We start from the raw sequence: 24,138 nt of genomic DNA on the forward strand, positions 1-24,138 counted from the left end.
AAGTCGTTAAAAATGGCGATGTCTGGCAACAAAGGCCCGAGATTTAGAAGTAGGTGTAATAATGGGGATTTTTGGAAGCTTGGAAGACAGCTAGCTAAGGAAACAAAATACAAGTGTTGTGCTCTGGCCGAGGTTAGATCGACCCGCTCCGACACCATAGTAAAATATAAGAAGATTTCACTAGTCTTGGTTGATTTCCATTAACAATAGCACATGCTTATATAAAAGATTTAAAGACAACAATTGTATGGAATCATGATAATACGGGATTTGCTAGGGACCATCGAGGCATTTCGCAGGCCGACTGCTGCATGACAGAGTGGCCAGCTTAGATGAATTTAAATGAATAAGACAACAATTGTTCAAAATCATTATAATACGGGATTTGCTAGGGACCATCGAGGCATTTCACAGGCCGACTGCTGCATGACAGAGTGGCCAGCTTAGATGAATTTAAATGAATAAGACAACAATTGTTCAAAAGTAAGGCTATGCATATGTTCTCTCATGCAGCAGCCTAATAATAATGAATATGAATCCAATCTATTTTCCTAAACTAGCTAGGTTACCTCTACTAACCAACTTGCCAAATATCAAGGGTGAGATTTGACGCAATCCGAGTAAGATATTACTAGATCTCACACATTAATTTACAAGCAATAAGCATGCATGGAATAAGCCCACGAATAGTATGCGCCCCGTGGTCTACTCGGCGCATTCTAGCCAAATCTCACTTATAAAACGCCGCCCCGCTCCCTCTCTCCGAATCAAGGGTTTCCGGGAACCAGGCGGAGAAAGTCCAGCCCCTCGAAAATTCCCGTTTTTTTTTATATATCATATTTTTAGTTTTCCTTATTCGTAGAAAATTAATAAAAATAAAAATCCAATCCTTCTCACACACTACACAACCCCCCTTCTCTTTCCCCCTTTCTACCTCTATTTCCCCCCTTTTCTTTTATTATTCTTTGAAACGATTACAGGTGATAAAAATCCCGCTTAAACTCCACCCCCCCAAACATCAAATCCCATGGCCTTTCACGTAGCTTGCCCAATTACATGGTTCGTTTTATCAAAACCCCCCCTCTAATTTAGCCAAGATTTTAGCCTCTTAGCTCCTTCTCACTCGCTTTCTCTCGCTCTTCTCCTTATTATTATTTTTTCTCTCTTTTTGACAGTCGAAGGATCTGCTTTTGCACGCTAGGGTTTCCAACGAAGCTTCAGAGAGAGAAAGAGAGGAGAGATTTTTTGGAGGAGGTTTTTAGGGTTGAGGAGCTTTTGAAGGATCCATGGTCGATTAGGGCAGGAGGGAGGGTTACGGTTCAGGTTCCGGTTCCTCGGATTGTTCCGCCTCTGGTGACTACAATTGCTGTTGATGGATTTGATGGAGGAGGAGGAGGAGATGGAGAGGAGATTCTGTCTGCGCAGAAAAAGCGTATTGCGATGCAGAAAAAGGCGGTTGAAGAATCACTGGCGGCTGAGCAGTATGTGCGGAAGTTCGAAACTGGAGATCTCACGGTTTGTCTTCTCTTTCTTGTTTATTCTTTTTGATTGATTTGATTTGGAGAGTTTGGATCCTTGTTTAGTTTTTTTTTTTTTTTTTGAATTTTGAGGACTTGAATGTATGGATGGGATGAGTAATTGAACTTTCTTTATTTTCCTTTTTTTTTTCTTCCAATTATTTTCTAGAATTTTTTAGGATTTGCATTGCGTGATTGGATTACCTTGTTTTGAATACTGAGATTGAAGGGCTGAGTGATGCAAAAGTAGGTCTATTGTTGTCATCGTCGCTTGTTTCATTTGTTTGTTTGGGTTTGCTTTTGAAGTTAGGGCAAGGAAGAATCATAAATATTTTGGATTTAAATGCGTTTTTTTTTTTCTTAGGGTAACTGAATAACATTTGGAGGAAGAAATGTTCAATGTCTTTTTTTTGTTGTTGTTGTTGATGGGTAAGCTGGGGTTAGGCAGACCCCTACCAGATATATTAATAGGAAAAAGATTACAATAAGACCAAAAACAACACCTGAAACCATGAACGGGAGGACAAAGCTCTAGCAATCTAAGAGCAAAAAGACAAAATACATAAACAAAGCAAAGGAGGTAATCCCCACATAGAACAAAATGAACCAAAAGCCTAACAGAAACTATCATGGGTCCTTACAAACGGAGGGGAGCAAAGCATACTCATAAGCTTCGCCCAATGGACAATTTGAAAGAGGAAAGCCCATACGGGGAAGGAAGGAAACTAAATGACGGATCCCTTTTTCTTTTCTGAACTTTTTGCCAAACACCTTGATCCGAAGAAGGTTGTGGATCAGGGTGGTCTTCATTGAAGAGCTGCTTGCCCTTCTCAATAACAGAGGCGGCACCATCAAGGTGAGAAAGGGCTACAAATCTGTTGTTGAGGGATCGGTCTTCAGGAGCAGGAGTTGCAATCGAGGAGCTAGAGGGAACAATTTGCTGGACACATGCAGTGTTGGCTAATAAGGGGCCATCAGCAGCTTCTGTCTCCCTTTGAGGCTTAACTTTCGGCCTCCATTCCTTCTTGAACTGGATTTGGGGATGCTTCACATGGAGGTGACAAGATTCAGAACTATGACTAAAGTCCATACAGTAGGAACAAGCATTAGGTTTCCAGTCGTTATCAATCTGTTGATTTATCTCTCCTGAGGAGGTGCATAATTTGATAGAATCAGGGAGGATTTGGTCGGCACTGACTAGCACACACATAATCTAGCAAAACTAAGCCTGGATGCTGCAGCTGTGTGAGAGTCCATATAAAGGGGTTTCCCAATCAAGCTAGCAATTCTACTAAGGCAATGAGAGTTCCAAAACTTTAAATGAAGCCCGTGAAGTTTAATCCAAACCGGGACTGTGGGATTTCGGATAGTTTCTTTCTCTCCATCAAGGTGTTCGGATCCCATCTTTGAAGAATCAGGGGTCTTCCCCCATAATTATGACCATCTTCTTCTAGAATTCGAGTGCAATCTACCTCACTGGAGAATTTGAATAGGAAGAAGCCATGATCCATGGCAAGCATTTCGAGGGTTCCTTTTAGATTCCATTTACGACTGAGAGCTTCACGTAGAGAGACAAAAAAGGCTTTTTCCCAATGAAATAACCAATAAGGCAATTTGCCCATTTTTTTCCATGTTCTATAATAACTTCATCATCAAAATGGAGCTTTTTCCATGTCTTTATGCTCGTCTTCTTACTGAATTTCATTTATTCTTTAGTTTTGTTATTCAAAGAGTGAACCATGTCAAATAATGAATTGCCCAATCAGAGCAAAAATGAGTAGAGCATTCGAGTAGCTTTGATGTATATTTTATGTATGGCATGGACATGTTTATTTCATTATTTTTTTTTCTGTGTTAGGGTTTTCAGCTTTAGAACCGTAGTCCAGCCGTGTATTGATAGAATATAATGATGTAGCATGGTATTAAGAGGAAGAATTGCTATACTGTCTCATTACAAAGTATCATTGCTCTGTTTTTTTCTCATCTGTTAAATATGGGATTGATTAGATCTAAAGTACTGATATTAATTCATAAGACCAACAATTATGCAAGTCATGTGAGCAAGTGTGAGGGACAATGGGTAAAATACAACTACAGATTACAAGCGTATCTTAAATCTGCTCTCCATTGTGGCTAGCAAGATCGTTTCATCCTTGTAATTGATGAAATAATACTTCGAGATTATCTCTTGACACCTCTAAGACATGAAATCTTCCAATGTTTATTATGCTATGCGAGTGCAAAAGGCTATGAAGAGTAGAAAGGAGTCTTGCTCGGTGGTGGTGTTTTACGCGCAGAGGTAGTTTGGGCATGGAACAAGTTAGGAGTCTTTCTATTTGCTAAATTTTGTAGTTCCTATTTCACTTGTAACGGGAAATCACCTATGTAGATGAGGATGAGAATTAATAAGAGTTTGAGAATATCTTAAGTTTTAGGAGAGGATTTTTGGGAAGCAAGTCATTTCTTTCTTACTGTTTTGGACATCCAAGGCTTGTTGCCTTAATTTTTTATTTTGTTTTGGTTTTCTTTCCTTCTGGGATTCAATTCCTGTATGGTAGAGGGGTTTTCTTCTATAAATGTCCCTTCGATATCAATGAAAGGATCTTCCCATCTTTGAATAAAAATCTGAGTGTTTTCACGGGAATGTGGGTTTGGTTTCTGAATGGAGAGAGGGAATAGCAGAAACTGATTTCGTTTCTGGCTATCTTTCCCTCCTTTATGCTTGTCAAATGCAAGCCTTTCTTCCTCCACCTTGATACGATCACAAGTTCAGATATTGCTGAACTTCATAACCAGAGACCTTCCTCTTTGCAAAGCTCCAAGAGAATAGCCACGAAAACATTGCAAACCAGTCCTATATTGTAGCCGGTCTTCACATCCTAATTTCTGCTGCCCAAACAAGCTGATTTCACATATGCAAACAGCCACTTAAAATCCCCTGTAAACATCAAGCTGTGCTCTGTCCTCTGTCAGAAAGACCACCTCTAGCCGCTCTTATTTCAGCAATCGTTTTGTGAACTTTGGGCTCCTTGATAGCTGATTTATGTGAAGCACTTCTTACCCTTCTCAAATTCCGGAGAGGGCTCAATAAAGGAAGCAACAGCCGCCCCTATTCAAGACAAATTACAGGTGAGTTTGTGGCTCTGAAAAGTGCAAAATTCTGGACTTCTTTCACATTGCTGTCTACCTCTCAGCCATACCATTCATCTTCATTTCCACCAGCCCATATTCTTACCTTACTGTCCCTCAAACCACCTTCCTTTCCTTCCTTGAAAATGAAGCCGTTTATTCTTTTTCCCCATTCACCAAAGCCCTCTAAACTTAATATCACCCCGAACTATTTGGCCGACTCTCATCACTTAGCGTCAAAGCTTCCGCTATCCACCCCTGCATTACCCGCCACAATGTCTTTCTTAGAAAGCATTCTCAAGGTCTTTCTTCTGAACACAGAGTTCATTAATTTTGATGAGTAAAGGCCTGGAGGCAACCTAGTGTGGTTCTTCCATGTCTTCCCTTCATGAAGCCAATATGAAAACATTAGCCAACAATTACTCACAAATCCATGGCAGTGGCCACTCACGGCAACCGATGAAGCAAGAAGGTGATGTTCCGAATCTGCTGATTGCGCAATGCAAGTAGTCCCTGATCACATCTCTGCTGCTAAAATATCTTGTGTCAGGTTTGGTTGATCAAGGTTTGTGATCAAAGCTATCAGTGATATGACATTACTAACTTGGTTGATTCTAGCACTCTTGGAGTTTCAAGTTAAATTATTTTGCTGGAAATGGAATATTTGTGATTTTCAGGTGGAATTAGTTTTTACCCTACATCAGCATCTCTTCATGAGATTTTACTTTTACCATAGTAAGCCTCTAGGAGAGGTTAGCAATCTTCAGACTTCCTTCTACAGTAATGTGGAAAATTTCACCATACTATGAGGTTATCCTATGCGAGGTTGCTAGCTATGGCCACATCTTCTTAAATTATCAAGAACTATTATGCCCTGCTTTCAACATCCCTTTATGAACTCTAAATTTGCAAACAGTCAAAACCTAGGGGGGCCCAGTGAACGAGGCTCCTGCTATTGCGGGATGTCAAAACCTAGGGGTTCCACAAAATAATGTGCTGACTACCAATTTCAAGCAAATGATAGGCCTGAAAGAACCAGTTCAGCTTAATGTGAAAAGGGGGAAGATAGAGCGGGGGGACCTTCTGACCAGTTAATTATTTTTTTGAATGATTTCTAACCAGTTAGAAATTAAAAGCAGAAAGAGTTTAATGCAAGGTTGCCAGGGCGGAAATCAAAAGTGGGAAGCGAAGCGGGAATCGAAGGCTCCTACGATGGTCGGAAGCGGGAATCGTGAAGAGGCGCGTGAAGGCTCGAAGGATTTTTTTAACAGTTAAATATTTTAAAAAAAATTTAAAAGTAAAAAAATTACTAAAAAAATATAAGAAATAATCATATGAACCAAATATTAAAAAAAATTCTTTTTATTAAAAGATCCAACATTCACTTAAAAGGAAAATCACTATCAGCCGAAATGCTTGTGTTGACCAGTGCTTGGCAAGATGAAAAAATTTTAGAGACCAAATTATGAGATTTTTTTGCCTGACTTCTAAGATTTAATAATGTTTGGACATGATAGAATTTATGAATTTTTAAAATTGGAATAGTACCCCATCGTTTGAAAGTAAAGATTTTCACCTGACCTTTTTTTTCAATTTTTGTACTAGAACTGGAAACTTGACTTTTTATCCTTTTATATTTGGGCCTTGAAACTATTTTTAATAGATTCAAATGGGGGATATTCCCTTTTTTACATGTTAATCTTAAGTAAATGGAGAATAAAAGTAGTAAAGACATAAGAGGACCGGCAAGAAGAGAAGAGGGTGAGCAAGAGACAGGGAGGGTAGGTAGGAAACAGAGTTCCCATAGAGTGGAATACGCGTTTCCCATGTTTCCGAAATGAGATTCCCAAAAAATGGGGAATCGAGAAGATTCCGGTTTCCGAATCGATTTTCGGGGAATTGGGATTCCCCGTTATGAATAGAGATTCCTGCTTCCTGGTTTAATGACATGGTAGGTGGAGAGTAGAGACAGAGTTTTGCTGAGTTTAATAATCTCTGAATGTAACCAACTGGTTTGTGAATCTGAACTAAGTTTCTTGATAATTGAGACCTCATACACTTCTCACCGGTCTACCAAATCTGTTATGATCATTCACATACCATGAAAAACACACATTCAAATTTAGCTATTATATCTTGTAAATTGTATTCTAACCACTGTCGGTGGGGAGCATGTACAGTGGTAACAGTGCCATATTTAAAGAAAAATGCCACCTATCATTGAACATTTATCTGTAAATATAAATATTGTTCAACCTTGCAAAACTGTAGAGGGACCTGCTGCTTCACTTTCCATCCTAACCCAACCATCATCCTAAAATATCTATGCTGTTAACTTGATAGAGTTTGAACATTAATAAAACTTCATCATTAAAAAAAAAAAAAACTTGATAGTGATAGAAACTTTCTACTCAAGTGTTCGATTCATATGTTGGTTCAATGCAACTGGTTTTTTTTTTTCACATTCCTTTATCGTTTCAGTATTTGAGTATAATCACGATCTGTTTTTTGTTTTTTTTAATGAATGGCTGGTTTCGTGATCTGTTCTTTGCTTTAGAAGTGTTGGTTTTGCGTAATCTCAGGATGTCTCTGGAGAAGCAGTCCGGGATCTTGCCGGGGAAGATCAAAGTTCTTCCATTGTGAAAATTATGTGCCGAATATGTCTGTCCGGAGAAAGTGAAGGAAGTGATAGAGCGATAAAGATGCTCTCATGCAAAATTTGCAGCAAGAAATATCATAGGAGCTGCTTGAGAAGTTGGGGTCGATATAGAGGTTCCTGTTCCTGCCTTTTTTTTGTTCCATACTGCAAGCTATTATTATTTCAGTTGCCATAACCTTTTCGTATGGATGCTCCGTGCAGATCTGTTTCATTGGAGTTCATGGGCTTGTCCCTCTTGCCGCATTTGTGAGGTTAGTCCAAAAGTTTAAGCCCATGGTACATCTGAAATATTTTCATGTATGGAAATTTTTAGCCCATGGTCTTTCGGTTACATTGGGGATATGACCTGTGAAACAACCAGTTACTCCAAAAGTTTAAGCCGCCGGAGAAGTCGTTATTTAATCTTTTATATTTAACATGAACCTCAATCTACTCTAGCATTTTTAGGAAGCAGAAGAGTACCTGATAATTTATTATAGGGAAGTGTGTTTTAGTTGAACACAGTTGCGATGCTATAAACTTATGCAAAATATTAAGCAGTACGGACTACCATGCTTCCTTTGCGGGGTTTAATTAGTACTGAGACTTCTTTTATGCACATATCAGGTTATTGCTACCAACAAAACATTTGTTTACATATTTATAAATATATTTTTGCTTTTACTTTTAGATCTGAGAAGTTTATAAATATATTTTTGCTTTTACTTTTAGATCTGAGAAGCCCACTGACCATATGCACATTTCGTGCTATTTTAAGCGACATATCTGATCATATTTGCAACTGTATTTTACATCTGTTGGTATATTTGAGCAAAAATTGAGTGGTGAAATGAGTGAGTTGATGTAAACTAGTGTGATGCGAATGGAGTGATGCACCATGGAATTCATAATTAACATATTTTAGAGAAACCCTAATGATCTTATTCATTAAATATGATTACATTAAAGTAGAAAACTTATTATTCAGAGAATAACTTGGGTCTATACACAATAATATATGAATAGAAAAACACATTAAGAAAGAAGGAAACAAGTGTGATTTGGAAGTCTAGTTTGCATGAACGCTTTTGTGGAACTCCAAGCCTCTTAATTAACATGTCTGCAACTTGCCTTTTTTACTTATCAGAGGCAGTGTATGAAATGTAACTCTTCAATAAAAATTTATTTGGATATCTCACATGAATCATTTGGTCTGATGCTCTATATATTTTCACTATTGCATAGTTATATGGGAGTAGCACCAAATAACTTAGCTGTCTGGATCCAGCTGATTCCTGAGCCAGTGAATTTTCTTAAAATAAATTGAAACTATCAACAGTAATTAACTATCCATACCTGCCTATCTTGTGTTCTGAACATAAATTCAACATCTTGGTTGTGGCTGTGTCCTTAATGACTTCACTTTTGCTCACCTGTGCGATTGTTTCTCAACCTTCCCCTCCCATGTATCATTGAAAACTCATTAGCGTTCTGAAGTTTCGTCTTTTGTTCAACTCGAAGGTAGCTCACCATACTCATGACTAGTTAGTAGAATTGCCATGGCCCGTGGTGTAACATCGATCCATATGTTTCTACATTAAGGTTTTATAAGAAGGTGATAATAGCAGCAAGCTTGATTCTGTCTATAAGATTTATTTTTGGGACTGATAACAAGAAGGGAATACTTTAATAGGAAAAGGAGATGCAACAAGGGACTGGTGGTCCATAAAAAAGAGAGAAAAAGCATAAATGAAGAGAAGTAGAGAACTAAAGCAGTGTTAAAAGAAAATTAGAACTACACAAAAGGGTAATCCTTCGCCAATTCTCAGCTCATCCATGTCAACATCTTCCTAGCGATAGAATTTGCCACCATATTGGTGTTTCGAGGGTCATAGTTAAAGGAAGGTTAGATCTCCCTGCGTAGGTTGGGTTTGGCCTGTTGCCCAATTGGTTGAGGCTTTGTATCTCAACCTTGAGGTCACAGGTTCAATCCCAGCTTACCTGCCCAAAATAAGTTCTCTGCATAGGTTTGTTACTTCTCCATGATGTTTGCTAGGCGCCGAGGTCTCGGGCTGGGTCCCAATGTCTAAGCAATTACATTTGAGGAATCACCCTCCACTTGCAACTGTTCCACCAAGTCCGCCTTGAGAAGTGGAGACTAGCAAGAAGAGCTCCAAAATTTTGCTTTGTTTGAATCTATCAGCCCCATATCGCTTGAGAAAATCTTAATGACTTTATGCGTAGCCTTACGCGGGACACTGTAGTCACCTCCCTTTCGCTTGAGAAAATCTAAATGACATTGCACCTAGCATTAAGTGGAACACTGCCATCCCCCACCTGTCCCGAGTTGCCACTAGAGCTACCATCAAAGTTTTTTTTTTTAGGTTGCTACAATCAAAGCTGAGCATGAGGTTGCCTTGGGGTGATGGAGTCCCTATAGCCGATATCTCATTCAAGGATGATCTTATATAGGAGTTGATTTTCCATTTTTGAAGTATATTCGTCTTGTATAAGCTCCAATATTCCTTCCTTGTAAGTGTCGTTTGGATGATATTCATTGAATTAGCAAATCAATTGCTACATATACATTTGTTGCTTTTGGAATATTCTTATGTTTCCTTTTTTCACGTCCCCAAACCACTAAAAAAGATTACATTTTCATAACATCCTTTCTTTTTCTCCAAAGGGACCTTTTGAACAGCTGGAGTAAAAGCTATGATTTAACCGACACTGAATTTATTGCCGACACACTTGTCGTACGGTGTCCAACACAAAACACGTGTCCACATGTGTCAAGACTCCTTTCAACACTTTTTAATGTAATGCTAGAAGTGTCAGACTAAATGTGGGTGTGCCTACACGTTTTTGTACCGTATCAAGTGTGACATTTTGTTTTATTATTATTTTTTTGAATGGTTACAGTTTGTTTTATTGTTGAATATTGTGTTTCTCTCGTTTATTATTAACTCTTCTTTTATTATGAACTCTTCTTTAACTAATATTTGCTGCCATATTCCCTCCCCAAATCTAAAACCCTAAACATAACTCTTCTTTAACTAATATTTACTGCCATATTCCCTCCCCTAATCTAAAATCCTAAACAAACTCATATTCCAATATTATATTCCTTGTATCATATTTACCTATTAGTCTTCCTTCTCGTTGCATATTGGAGACAAAAGAGAACTAGATTAAATTGATGAATGTGTTGTTATTTTATTTTCTCATGTTTGTTTTATATTATAGTTGATTGATCCTAAGTTTTATTAGTTTTTTTTTTTATTGGCAAACTGGGGTTTGGCAGACCCCTACCAGAGTATATTAAGAATAAAAGAGGATTTATATCCGAGAAAACACAGAGCCATAGGCATCATTACACATTAGTTCCGAAAGATCTGAAGGCAAGTCATCTGATTTCTCCCCTTTAAAGGACAGCTCCATTTAGATAAGTAATCTGCTGCGCCATTGGCTTCACGCCATACATGGGATATTTTCCACTTATTAAAGCTCTCTAGGAGCCTTTTAATCTTTTCCACCGTGGCTAGTCACAACAAGATTTCCTTTCAGAGAATAAAGGTGCATTTAAAGATACTATAATAGAGAGATATCTAGAGAAAGAGAGAGAGAGATAAACTTCTTTAAAGGACTCCTTCGGTTTCCGAATTGGAATAGAGATAAATATATATATATATATATATATATATATATATATATATATATATATAGAGAGAGAGAGAGAGAGAGAGAGAGAGAGAGAGAGAGAGAGAGAGAGAGAGAGAGAGAGAGAGAGAGGATAAATATGATATGGAAAAATAAATAAATCCACTTGGTGCAAACCAAAGTCATCGTTCTCTTTGGTTCGCACAACCAAAAAGTTATTCCAGGGGTCTCCAGGAAGATGAAAAAATATGGGATTGTATCAAGAATTATGTACAAAAAAATAGTCTTCACAGCAACCATGGAATCCGATTCAAACAAAATTTTCCGCATGTTTTGTGATTTTGCCAATTGAATCCCATACAGAATCGCATCCAGTTCGAGGCTATGAATGATATCATCCACATTGAGTATTACCCATTGGAGAAAACAGCAATGACCCCCTCTTCGTAATTTCGAAGAAGTCCTCCGATAACAGCACCCTCCTCAGCCACAGACGCATCCACATTGAGTTTTACCCAACCCAAATCCGGTGTTCTCCATTGGACAGTCTTCGTACTCCTGTCGTTGCTGAACAGAGGGATTCTCAGGTTCCTAGCAATAATATGGTTTCTCTGGTTAGGCACATCTTTGAGGTTTAGCAACTGGATTCTTGTTTTAACCAGTGAGAGTAAGTTGCTCAGAATGTAGCTCTTAGGGTTACGGGTTTTTCCATAGAGGCGACCATTTCACTAAAGCCAGATTAGATAAATGGAAGCCCCGAGAGAGCAATTCGGATTGCTTTAGCCCCTAAGCTCTCCCAACAAAATTCTTTCTGATCCATTCTTCCTCCCCGAGGAGACTTTGGTTTCCTTCTGAAACTGAACCTCCATAGGATAGACCTCCATATCCATGATGTGAATGAGCAAGAGAAAAAATGATGGTCAGTTGTTTCCTGTTCTGCATTACACAGAAGGCATTGAGTCGCTCTATCATTTCCAAGGAAGAATAATCTGTCCCTTGTTGCCAACTTGTGGTGGAGAGCCAAACAAGCAGAGAACCATGCTTGGGAATATGACCTCTGAACCAGACAGAAGTGGACCGATTGATCTTGGGGTTCTTCCTTCGAATTTGATTCCAGGTTGATTTCATTGTGAACCTCCCATCCAAGCTTGGTTTCCATACTGGAATGTTCTTATTCCCGCCAGAAAAGACAATTGATTCAAGAATTGTTTTGATTTCAACAAGCCACAGATGGTTAAATCTGTCATCCCATTCCCCATTTACACAGAGCTGCTTTACGGTTATGTTCGATGGAATGGTGGAAATCACTGATCCAATGGAAATCTGGGCGTTTATTGGTCCATCCGGATGGTTTATTAGTTTGTTAAATGTATAATCTACTTATATTGTTGTAATCAGTAAGTTTATATGTATGTACTTGTATGGGTGGGTCACCATTTATAGATTTTTAGAAGTTGTCACGTCAGACACCTCATATTCGTATCGAAACTCGACACACGAATCCTGTTGTGCAGATGTCTTGTATTTTGGCATTATAGAGGACACTGACGGACTAATGTGCGTGACAGTCAAAGTGCAATACATTTGGCGAAGAATCAAGTATCAGGACGAAATATGTACATGTGAGATATCATAAGATAAGAGAATGGGTGGTGGATAGTAGCATCAACTTGAAGAAAATACATACAGACGACAATGCAGCAGATATGTTGACAAAGTCAGTTGCAACGACCAAGTTCAAGCATTGCTTGGACTTGGTTAATATCAGCTGTTGTTGATGATTGGTGATGCACCCTATGGAGTGGGGTGGGCACCTCATGTGCATGAGGTGCGGAGCTGTATTTTAGAGAGCACACAACGGAGTATGACTTTAGATGGTTATAGAATTCAAGCCAAGGTGGAGATTGCTGTGCAAATGTCTTGTACAGGATCCTGACAGACTAATGTGCGCGATGCACACGCGGGTGGAGCTAGGCGGTTAGCTCACTCGGGGTGGCGGGGGTAGCGTGCCCCGGTTGGGGTGTGGGGTAGCGCCCCATTAGAAAAATTTGATTTTTTTTCACTAAAGAGTATTTCAGTAAATTTCTCCATGTAGTGGTGTTGATATATAAGCCACATGTTAGGGTTGCGAATTTAGGTTTTTTCTTTGTGTTTTCTTGGCCAACAAGAACTGAGTTTGTAACCTTAGACCGAAATAGTGAAAAGTTTCCCCCGTGGTCGTAGGTAGTGCTGAACCACGTAAAATCTTGTGTGATTGTGTTCTCTGCATCGTTTCTTGAGGTTTTTGCTGCACATCGTGTTCGATCCGTGTTGAGAAGGCATATCTCGCTTTCTTCTAGAAACCGTTATGTACAAATTATGATTATATATACTTTCTATTTCAGCAGTGTCCCTGTTTCTAAATTTTGGGAGTTTGCCGTGTCCGACACTCCGTGTCCACAAATCATAGTGTAAAAGCATCTGGTCTATTTACCATATGGGACCATTAACTTGTATTAAGTGGTTATTAACATTTATGACATGTTTTGTTTTCTTCCAGGTATGCCGAAGAGCCGGAGATCCGAATAAATTCATGTTCTGTAAAAGGTGCGATGGTGCTTACCATTGCTACTGTCAGCAGCCTCCACACAAGGTGGGTCTTTGTCCTTTGGGTTCTTTCACCTTTACTTGTGTAATTGTTGTGTTATTGAACATAACACAGTTTCCTTTTATTCCACAGAATGTTACTTCTGGACCTTTTTTGTGCTCAAAGCATACACGGTGTCACAGCTGTGGTTCCACTGCCCCTGGAAATGGCCTTAGTACAAGGTATTGGTTGTTGACGCTGTTGAAAAAATACTACTTATGCAATTCATATCTCTTGTTACTTCAGGGTGTTTGGATTTTGAATTATAACAATTATGTTGTTATTAATTTGTTATGGTTTTTCTTATACCCACTATTGTTCGAAAAAAGGAAGAAAGAATCTTGCCCTGCTGTATTAGTCTCTAATCTCCTTCATTTATTTCTCTTATATAATCCTTGCTTGATGGATTTGGAACTATCCAGCTAGAGAAAGAAACTTATTAAAGCCTTTGAAGTATCAAAAACTACTGGTAGCGAATTACCAAGTGACAGATGATAATAGTAGGATTGAATAGTTCTTGCATTATATGTTCTACAAAAGTAATTGCCCTAGTTTCTGTTTAGCCTGTTTGGTTAAGGTACCACTGTCATATTCTGCAATTTATGGTGAGCTTTTGTTCTGGAAGTTTAAATTGAGCAGTTTTTTATCCTTAGTAGCCAACTTGGACACGACATGTTTCTCATCCCTCTCTCTCTCTCTCTCTGAGTTAGTTGTTACTTGTTTGTATACTATTGCATGTAGCATTTTTGTGCCACAATTTTTTTTGAGGGTTGGGGGCAAGTATTCTTGTGGTATACACCACTTTAGTGACAACTGACAAGGAGCAAGAGTTCACCCATCAGAATTTCCACTGGAAAGAATAAAATGCATTGGTGGATCTGCTAGGAATGTTGCAATAGTTTAACTTTATCCTTGAAGGACACCAGAAGAAATGTGTGTGCATGAGTGGGTGGGTTGGTGGGTGGTAGAAAATACCATTAAAAAACTTAGTATTAGAATAGATAAAACTCAAAACATGTAAAAGGGCGGCCCAGTGCACGAGGCTCCCGCCATTGTGGGGTCTGGGGAGGGCTAGATGTGCGCAGCCTTACCCCTGTTTTGCAGAGAGGCTGTTTCCGTGACTCGAGCCCTTGACCACCAGGTCACAATGGAGCAACCTTACGTTGCACCAAGGCTCGCCCTTGTAATGGCATTAAAGCATGTGATAATTGCAAATTTATTCTAGTTGTATTTAGAAAAAAATAGATAAAAGAGATCTAAAAGTGTCGCAGTAAATCCTAAAGTACTGAAATCTAACACGGGTGTGTCACCCATTCAGTAGAATCCATGTTACATAGACTACACTTAAATTTTTAGCCCGTTCACTCTACAGAGCTTTCTGTTATGTTAACTTTGTTTGTTGTATATCAGAACCTTCTCCCTATGAATAATCTATTAATATTACTAAATGACTTGCCAATAAATGAATTCCTCTGAAGCAAACTTCAGCTTCCTCGGTATTCAATATCGTACTATGTATTATCTTGTTTGACCATCAAACATAAGCTTTCCAAACTCTGGGACTGTTAACCCAGCTATCTCTCAAGAAAAGAAAAGAAAAGAAAAGAAAACAAGGACCAAATCACTGCCCCATAAGATAAGAATCCTACGGAAGGGGATGAAATAAAAATCTCCAATTGAGGCCTATCTGCTTAAGGCCAAAAGGGTTAACTGTAAGGCACATATAGCTTGTTGGAAGGCTTGGCAACAAGGCTAAGTGGTTGGTGAAGCAAAGGTGGCATGTGCTGGTGATGGCCAGTAAAACCTTAGGCAGTTGGGTAGTATCAACTGCCAATGACAGATGGCATGGACATGTGATTTTGTAACTGCTAGCATAGGCCCTAAACATGTATTTGTTGGAGAGCTAGTGTGCAACTGCCATATAGTGGTGCAAACTCCTAAAAAATTCATGGAAAAGTTACTCTTGTGACAATTTGGTATCAGGGCACGGTTGTGCGTTGGATGGAGGTACTGTTATGGAACAATTGAGGGAACGAGTTCAGAGATTGGAGGAATAAGTGGGGATGCCCATCTCTGTCCAAACCTCTTGTTGATGTATCGACTCAATCAGCCAAGAAGTAGGGATACTCAAGAGTTCCATTGTGGAACATGACACTATGGTAGACAACAATTTCGCTAAAGTGTTGAAGGATTATTGTTCATTGAAGAAAGTTTGTGTGATCTTGAAGCGGATGACTATCGGCCATCCTAGTGGTGGGGATGCGCCGTTAAAGTCAAGGTCTCCTAGAGCCATAGGTCAATATAATCAACATGCAGTGTTTTTTTTTTTTTTAAATGGGTAACCAACATGCAGTTGGCGGATGATGACAATCTCTGGTAGCGAACTCGAATGGAGGATGATGCTCAAGCTCCTATAGTGACTTTAGAGATGCTTAAGAAACATTTGAGAGGCTGTTTGGTTGTGGGGAAAAGTTTTTCCATTAAAAATGATTTTCTAGTATTTGGTTAACTCATTTTTCATGAAAAGTTTTTCCCAAATTTATTTGTTTTTTGTTTCCAAGGAAATTGCAAACCTATTTGACCCTAGAATTTTATTTTTCATGGAATATTTTTTCATGGATTTTTTTAAATAATTTTCTTTTCCCCATAACCAAACACCCCCGAAGGAGCAATTCCTTGCAACCAACACATCATGCGTTGTGCATGATACAATAATGAAACTCAAGCACTCGGGTTTGGTGCGCGAGTATGTGACGGAGTTCTATTCGTTGATGCTAGACATCAAGAACATGTAAGAGTAGGACAATGTCTTCAGTTTCATGCCAGGTCTCCAATAGTGGGCAGAAACGAAATTGCAATGACTAGGTTCGCGGTACTTGCTTCTGCTATTGTCGTGGCCGACTGCCTAGTCGACTACAAAATGGGGAAGGCTTTGGATTCTAATCCCAAGCAGAAGTCCAGTGGGAAGATGATGCAGGAGCATCCCCTAGGACTTTCTACATCAGCCCTTGCTTGCTCACTTGGGAGGTTTAGTGTAGATTTTCTCGTCTTCTTTATTACTTGTATGTAGGGACAATTTGGTCATTTTGAGTTTTCCTCGTACTTTTTGGTTAATTTAGTTCTAGTAAGGGTAGGTTAGTCTTTTTACATGTATGGGCTGCCTATAAAAGGCCATATTCCCTCTCATTTGGAGAAGTTCTTGGGACTTAAATTCGAGATTGTAGAGATTCCTCCTTGAGAGAAATTAAAGAGAGATTTTCTCTTCTCTTCTATCTTTGTCATTTCTTTTGGAATTTGAAATTGAGATTAGGTTCTTCTAATCTTTGATCCTCTTTCTTCATTTTCTTCTTGTTTAGTACAAGATTTCTATCAATTTTGAGTCTTCTTGCACCCCTTTGCAGGAATTGAGATTTTTCCACCGGGGATCCGAATTTTCCAACGAATCCAACGGCTCTTCCGCGGCCACTTGCATCAAGTGGTATCAGAGCACAGCCGCAATAATTTCTTACTTCTTGCCGGTCTTGGGCCTTGGCAAAGAAAACGAAAATCAGATCAGATCTCCAAGAAACTGCAACCGAGATCGACATCGGATCAAGAGAAATCAAGAATCTGCTAAGATCTGTTCTGCTCCTAAAAAAAAACTCATAGAAGAAAGCTACTGTCGTAATTAAATTTTAGAGATGTTGATGTTGTTCTCTCCATTACTTTAGTAATGTAAGGAGGTGGGACGAGGATGTAGTAAATATGACTGGACAAGAGGTACCTAAGAGGGATATCTTTCCCTATCTTGGTTCAATTCTACATAAAGAAGGAGAGATTGAAGAGGATGTTAGCCATAGAATAAGAGCAGGTTGGTTGAAGTGGAAGGTTGCCTCAGGAGTTCTGTGCGACCGCAAAATCCCTACCAAGTTGAAGGGAAAGTTCTCTAAGACAGCTGTGAGGCCAGCCATGTTGTACGGCTCAGAATGTTTGGCCACCAAGAAGCATCATGTGCATAAGATGAGTGTAGCAGAGATGCGAATGCTTAGATGGATGTGTGGCCACACAAGGTTAGATAGAATTAAAAATGAAGATATTCGTAAAAAGGTGGGGGTGGCACCAATTGAGGAGAGGATGAGAGAGCACCGCTTAAGATGATTTGGACATATCCAACGTAGGCCTTTGGATGCTCCAGTGAGAAGAGGTGACTCGTGCCAAGTTGATGGAGTAAAAAGAGGTAGGGGCAGACCGAAAACAACTTGGGTAGAAAGAGTGAGGAAAGACTTGATAGCTAGGAACATAATAGAGAACGTGACCTTGGATAGGATAGAATGGAAGAAAATGATCCACAACTAGAGCTAGGATTAGAGTCGGGTAGATTCCTTTCACCTTCTTCATGAAATTTTTCTAAAGGATTCATTTAGCCGACCCCAACTAGTTTGGGAAAAAGGCTTTGTTGAGTTGAGTTGATGTTATTCTCTCCAAAATTCTTCCCGTTTCATTCACGGAATGAATATCTTTCTGAATCCTTCAAGATCTAGTGCCGAATTGGTGAAAAAAAAATTCCAAAAAGATCGACTTTTGATCTTATCTGTAATATCTGGTTATATCTCCGAGAATTCTGCAAAGGATTGTGCACGAACAGGTCAGGCTTATGATCGTTTTGTTTTCTTGTGGAATTACCGCCAGTGAACATCAAGAATTAGGTCCGGAATTCGTTGATCTCTTCCTTCAGGTCTAATTCTCTTTATCTTTTTACTTGCCGTTCATCAATTTGGACGACTAATACCCGGATCTTTGAGAAGTTTCTTCCGGATCCATCAAATTTACAACAATAGTGGAAATTGGAAAATCAGCGAATCATTATCAAACAATATTAATATTCGATTGATCCAGATATTTCCTGAGAATTGAGATCAGGTCTTAGAATGTGGATCTCTTGTCCAGAATTCACTTCAAGAACTGAGATCCCATGCAAGGTCTTCACGCATGCTATTGAAATTCAAGGTCTCTTTTGATTGCCTTTTCTTTACTAACCTCCAAAATTCACAAAAAGAATCCAAGCTTTAAGAAGCTCCGGGTGAAGTTCCATCTGAAAAAGGTAAGTTTAAAACCGTTGGCCTAGCATCCTTTCCTTCTACTTTTGAAAGTGATGCCCGCCTTTGAGTTTTAATTCCAGCAATTGATGTCTCGGTTTTTTGATTTCTGGTCTGATGATCAATCGAACATAGATCTGTTCCAGTTCTTCAAGATATATTGTTGGATGCCTTTTGTTGGTTGAGATTTTCAAAGTTCTTCAAGAAAAGCTTGTTTTCGGTGGCCATTTAATACCCCTCCTAGTCATCTCCTAAAGGACCTTCTGGTAAGAGATTCCTCTTTTAAATTTCCAAAACATTAAGGAGCACTATTTTCTGTAATGAGGATAGAACATGTGCTGACCTTGATTCCAGAAATTGAGTTGCATGCTTAGTGCTTGAAAGTGATGAGGACCTTGTTCTCTTGAATGAGTTTTATGAGTAGAAATCTTGAAGTTGATGTGTTTGTTTCAAGCTCTAAATCATTGCTCCAGCAAGAATTTTGAATTAAAAGAGGAAGTACTTGGAATTTCCTTCAAGCTAATTAAGGGAGAATCATCAATTATTAGACCTATAATTACTAGGAAGTCCTTCAATGTGCAGAAACCATGACTATGCCTCCATGCATGCCTGATATTGGCACTTGCATTTAATTGTTGGCAAACAGTGACACATGAGAAAGCTGCTCCTCAAAAATGATTGCAGTATATCTAGGCCTTAGTAAGAAGGGAGGTATCGGTGTTGACAGACACCATTGCAACGCGTAACTGTATTGCAGAAAGGATGGTTGATCCACTGGGGTTAAAGATGGTCAAAAATTCCATTCGGATCCAGGCAATTAATTCTCAGGCTCAGCCAATCCGTGGGGTGTCCATGTGCAGGGTAATTTGAGTCTTATGGTTGTTCCTCTTGATGACTTTGACATCATTCTTGGTAATGATTTTTTCGTGATGGTTAATGTGGCACTGATGCTGGACCTTGGTGGTATACTGATTACCGATGAGAAGCAACATTGCTTTGTCTCTAGCGGGCGTGGCAAAGACAAAGACACGGATAAGTGATAAAAGATGGAGATGATTTATTCAGTCCAAGTAGAAGGTGGTATGAGAAAAGGGGAGGTGACATACCTTGCGACTTTGGTTGAGATCAAACCAGGAAAAAAGATGAAAGTTCCAGATGTTGTAGCAAATCTCCTCAAGGAGTTTGCAGACATGATACTCGCAGAACTCCTGGAGACCCTTCCTCCATGTCGGGCAATAGACCACAAGATTAATCTCATTCAAAGTACTCTACCGGTTGCACAAGCTCCATAATGGGTCGTGCCCCATGAACTCGAAGAACTTCGGAAACAGTTTTCAGAGTTGTTAGGTGCATCTCATGCCACGCCCTCAACTCTATTCCACCCAAGAATTTCCTTCGTTATGGATGTAGGTGAAGGAGCATTCTGCTGCAATTGAGAAGTTTTCTTTTGAAATACGGGTGTACCAACCCAAGAGGGGGGGGGGGGAATTGGCAAATTAAAAATTTTGGGCTTAATTAAAGGGATTGTTCAAATCAAGTTATTAATTAAGCATATATGGTCTAACCTTTGTTCAAATATTCAATATGATGGAAGCTAGGGTTTAGATCTTACTTTAGCATACATTCACTAACCGTTGTTAAGTTAAAACATAAACATAAATAGGGTTAGAGATTACCAATCACCAATGTGCAAGAGAAGAAGGAGAAGAGAAACAACCACAAGGAACACACGATTTATAGTGGTTCGGTCTATCACAAGACCTACTCCACTCTTCCAAGTTTACCTCCTTGGGATTTCCACTAAAATGTAAGATTCTTCAACGGGCGAATCCCAAAGCCGTACACCAACTTCTCCTTCAAAGGGATCACACCCTTTCTGCACGAAGCCTTGCGAGGGCACAGTCCCTCTTACAATGATTCACCTTGCTTAGCGGGCCGAATCGGAGACCTTCAAATACAAATGAAGAATTAAAAGATAAGAACTCTCAATGCCTCTAGATTAGGCGGATTACAATTTTGAAAGCTCACAAACTCTCCAAGAAATAGATACAAATGTAAAGCCTATGGAGATCCTCTTGAAAGAATGTAAAAATACAAGTTCGAAGAGGTTTAACCTTTCATATAAAAGTTTAGGTTCAAGAAGATAGGATTTGATCTTGTAAAAGGTTGTTTAGAAAGGTTTAGATAGTGTATATATAGCCCACAAGGAAATATGACCGTTTGAGGGTAAAACTGTAAAATACAGGGTTGAAAAAGTCAACCTGCGTAAGCCCCAACGACTCTATTTCCAGGCCATGGCGGTCGACCGAGGCACGGCGGTCACCCGCCCTTATCGGGCTCTCTATTTGAATTTCAAATTTCATACCAGCGCGGTCGACCGGCGAAGGCAATCTGTTTGAATAAAAATTCGGCTCAAAAACACTATTGCGGTCGACTGGACTAATGGAGGTCGTCCGCCAAGCCCAACCTGGATCTTTTCTGGATTTCCAGAAAATAAATCCGCGGTCGCCCGGCTTATCCCGGTCGACCGGCCCGATAAATTTGAAATGCCCTGGAATTCCAGGTAGCATTATGCGGTCAACCGGTATAGCCCGGTCGACCGGCCCTGATTAAAATTCCATTTTAACTTGAAAATCTAGGGTCTTTGGGCTTTGGTCTTTGGGCTATAGTCCTAGGTTTTCAAACACATATTTGGGTGTGTGAATGATTTTCAAAGATATAAAAACTTAGGTATGAAAACCATTTGAAAACCTATTGAAAGTGCATTTAAACATATAATCAAGAGGACTCCAAACTACATTCTAAAGTGTATACCATTGAGTCTTATTGGAATTTGTCGGCTCCTTTGCACTTTCTTGGACTTCTTCGGCTTGAGTGAACATCTTGAACGTTGTCTTGGCTCTTGTGACTTCCTCCAATCTTCGCTGCATGCTGAGGGGTGCATGATGAGTCATCAATGGCTTGTTCAACTCCAAGCTTCTTCTTGACACTTGTTGGGAACTTGTAGGATCTTCATGTTGAGCTTCTTGACTTGAACATCTTCAAATGAGGATGCCTCCAATGTAGGTGCAAGCTCTTGGTTCCTTGCTTTCTTGATCCACAAGCTATGTGTTGAGAAGAGTTGTGTAATGGCGATTATGACATGAAATTCTTGTATATGACACAACACCTCAAAGCAACACATTAGTCCATAAAAGCTAATCAATTTAGTTTGCTAGCATCAAAACAAGAAGGTAAGGTGAATGATTAACTCACGGGAACCCTTGGGCTTACATCTTTCATCTCTGCTAAATTATCATCTAAATTTCCATGGGGCCACCTAATAACACCAACACAGATTTAATCCAAGGCTTGTTGGTTTTGACAGGGGTCATTTTCTTAATTCCATTCCAAGCCACCAGGACTTCCACCTCAATTGCATGACTGTCAACGAATTACAAAGGGTCAAAATGCATCTCAACAGACACAAAAAATGGCGATGAACGTTGATTAATTCCTTTTACCAATTGGAAGATAATATTTCCTGTAACATGAGCTTAGAAACTGCTTTTCTTTTATTATCAAAGTTCTTAATGCAAGGCTGCCGGAATCTTGATCCAGTTTGTGTGAATGCTTAAAATCTGGTCTAATTGCTTGCATGCTTTTTTTCTTGTTTATCTTTAATACTTATCATCTCTTTGCTAATATGATGGTTGGCTAACTGTTTTATCCATAAAACTTGCAGATGGTTTTTGGGTTATACATGTTGTGATGCTTGTGGAAGATTATTTGTGAAGGGGAACTACTGTCCAGTTTGCTTGAAGGTACTGTGTATTTTGTCACAGATGATTGGTTCCCATGGCCTTCTATCTTCAAAAAGTTCAAGCTCAAACCTAGGTTTTGTCGATGGTGTTGTGCTGTTGTTTAGAGCTGAATTTTTCTTATGCGTGTTGGTTCATTGTTTTGGCTTTCATAGTTTCTATTGGGTTTAGTTTTTCTTTTTTATAATGGCACACGTGGGCTTTCTTGTAAAAGTTTCCTTTGCATTCTTTTCTTTCTTTTCTCTTTTTGCATTTTTTTTTCTTCAATTTTTAGTTATTTATGCCCATAGATATGAAACATAGCATATTCAACGTAGGCCTTTGGATGCTCCAGTGAGAAGAAGTGACTCGTGCCAAGTTGATGGAGTAAAAAGAGGTAGGGGCAGACCGAAAACAACTTGGGTAGAAACACTGAAGAAAGACTTGAGGGCTAGAAACATAACAGAGAACATGACCTTGGATAGGATAGAATGGAAGAAAAGGATCCATGTAGATGAACCCAACTAGTGTCAGGATTAGGCTTACTCAATTTGAGCCGGGTAGATCCTTTCACCTTCTTCATGAATTTTTTCTAAAGGATTCATTAGCTGACCCCAACTAGTTTGGGACAAAGGCTTAGTTGAGTTGAGTTTAGATATGAAACATAACACGATTCTTAGATTCTCATGTCCATGATTTGCTTGACTTCATACTTATGGTATTCAACTTTTGTAGGTTTACAGAGATTCTGAATCAACACCAATGGTTTGCTGTGATTCTTGCCAACGTTGGGTACACTGCCAATGTGATGGCATCAGGTTTATCTCTATTCCCCTTCTTAGCCACATCAAAAAATATTTTTCTGCTCTTTTATCATCCTTAACATATTTTTCCTCATTGGCTCTTTGTTTATGAAGTTAGAGATTTCGTCAAGAAAACCATGTATTATTTTGTTATGAAAGTTTTTATATGGTGTCCGACCGTCAAGTACCGTCAAAACGGTTAGGGGTGCAACTCTGGTCGGGTTGGATCGGGTTGAGGCCAACCCTAACCCAACCTGAGTTAGCATTCCCTCAACCCTAACCCAACCCAACCCAATCTGAGCCTCGGGTTGAGGATGGTCAACCCTAACCCAATCCGCCTCTAAATTTCTCAACCCTAACCCAACCCATCTAGCCCGAGATCGGGTCGGGTTGTCGGGTTCACCAAGGACCAAACAGAAAAATACAATGACCTAAAGAAAATCACGATAAAATTAGAGGACGGTGGTCGGGTTCGGGTTGGGTTACCAAGGCCTCAACCCTAACCCAACCCAACCCAAGCCAAAATCGGGTTGAACCTGTTGGGTTCGGGTTGAGCCCGACCCAAGTTGCACCCCTAAAAACGGTACCACCCTTGATATTTGATCCAACAGCAGCGCACTTTTTAAGATGCTGCTGTTGGATCAAATATCAAAGGTGGTACGTTTGACGTACCACCTTGACGGGACTTCACAGTCGGCCACCACATAATTTCTCTTGTTAGGAAATAGCGAACATCATAAATAAGAAACACTGTATGAGAAAGAACTGTAATCATGACTGAGATGCTAGAAAAGGAGGTAATAAGTCCATAGTGTATAATTGCATTTGTTAGCTGCTTTTTTTTGAACGAAGACGAATATACTGTGATGCTAGAAGAGGAGGTAATAAGTCCATAGTGTATAATTGCATTT

The 24,138-nt window shown here is 39.4% G+C and overlaps 1 protein-coding gene across 2 annotated transcripts in view; it reads left to right on the forward strand.

Moving 5' to 3' along the window:
• Window positions 1-761: 761 nt before the first annotated feature.
• Window positions 762-24,138, forward strand: part of LOC143845619 (PHD finger family protein) — a 34,201-nt gene continuing 10,824 nt past the window's right edge. Inside the window, exons 1-8 of one of the 2 annotated variants that reach the window (XM_077354003.1) lie at window positions 762-1,059; window positions 1,176-1,515; window positions 7,229-7,418; window positions 7,507-7,556; window positions 13,484-13,576; window positions 13,664-13,752; window positions 22,370-22,448; window positions 23,160-23,242. In XM_077354003.1, the coding sequence (XP_077210118.1) occupies window positions 1,028-1,059; window positions 1,176-1,515; window positions 7,229-7,418; window positions 7,507-7,556; window positions 13,484-13,576; window positions 13,664-13,752; window positions 22,370-22,448; window positions 23,160-23,242 (956 nt within the window). In that variant the 5' untranslated portion in view covers window positions 762-1,027. The remainder of the gene's footprint in view (window positions 1,060-1,175; window positions 1,516-7,228; window positions 7,419-7,506; window positions 7,557-13,483; window positions 13,577-13,663; window positions 13,753-22,369; window positions 22,449-23,159; window positions 23,243-24,138) is intronic. The other variant, XM_077354002.1, reaches the window with a different exon arrangement.

Source organism: Tasmannia lanceolata, unplaced genomic scaffold (assembly GCF_043159265.1).
Source record: "Tasmannia lanceolata isolate RefF3 unplaced genomic scaffold, GAP_Taslan_0.1 ptg000015l, whole genome shotgun sequence".
NCBI classification, from domain to species: domain Eukaryota; kingdom Viridiplantae; phylum Streptophyta; class Magnoliopsida; order Canellales; family Winteraceae; genus Tasmannia; species Tasmannia lanceolata.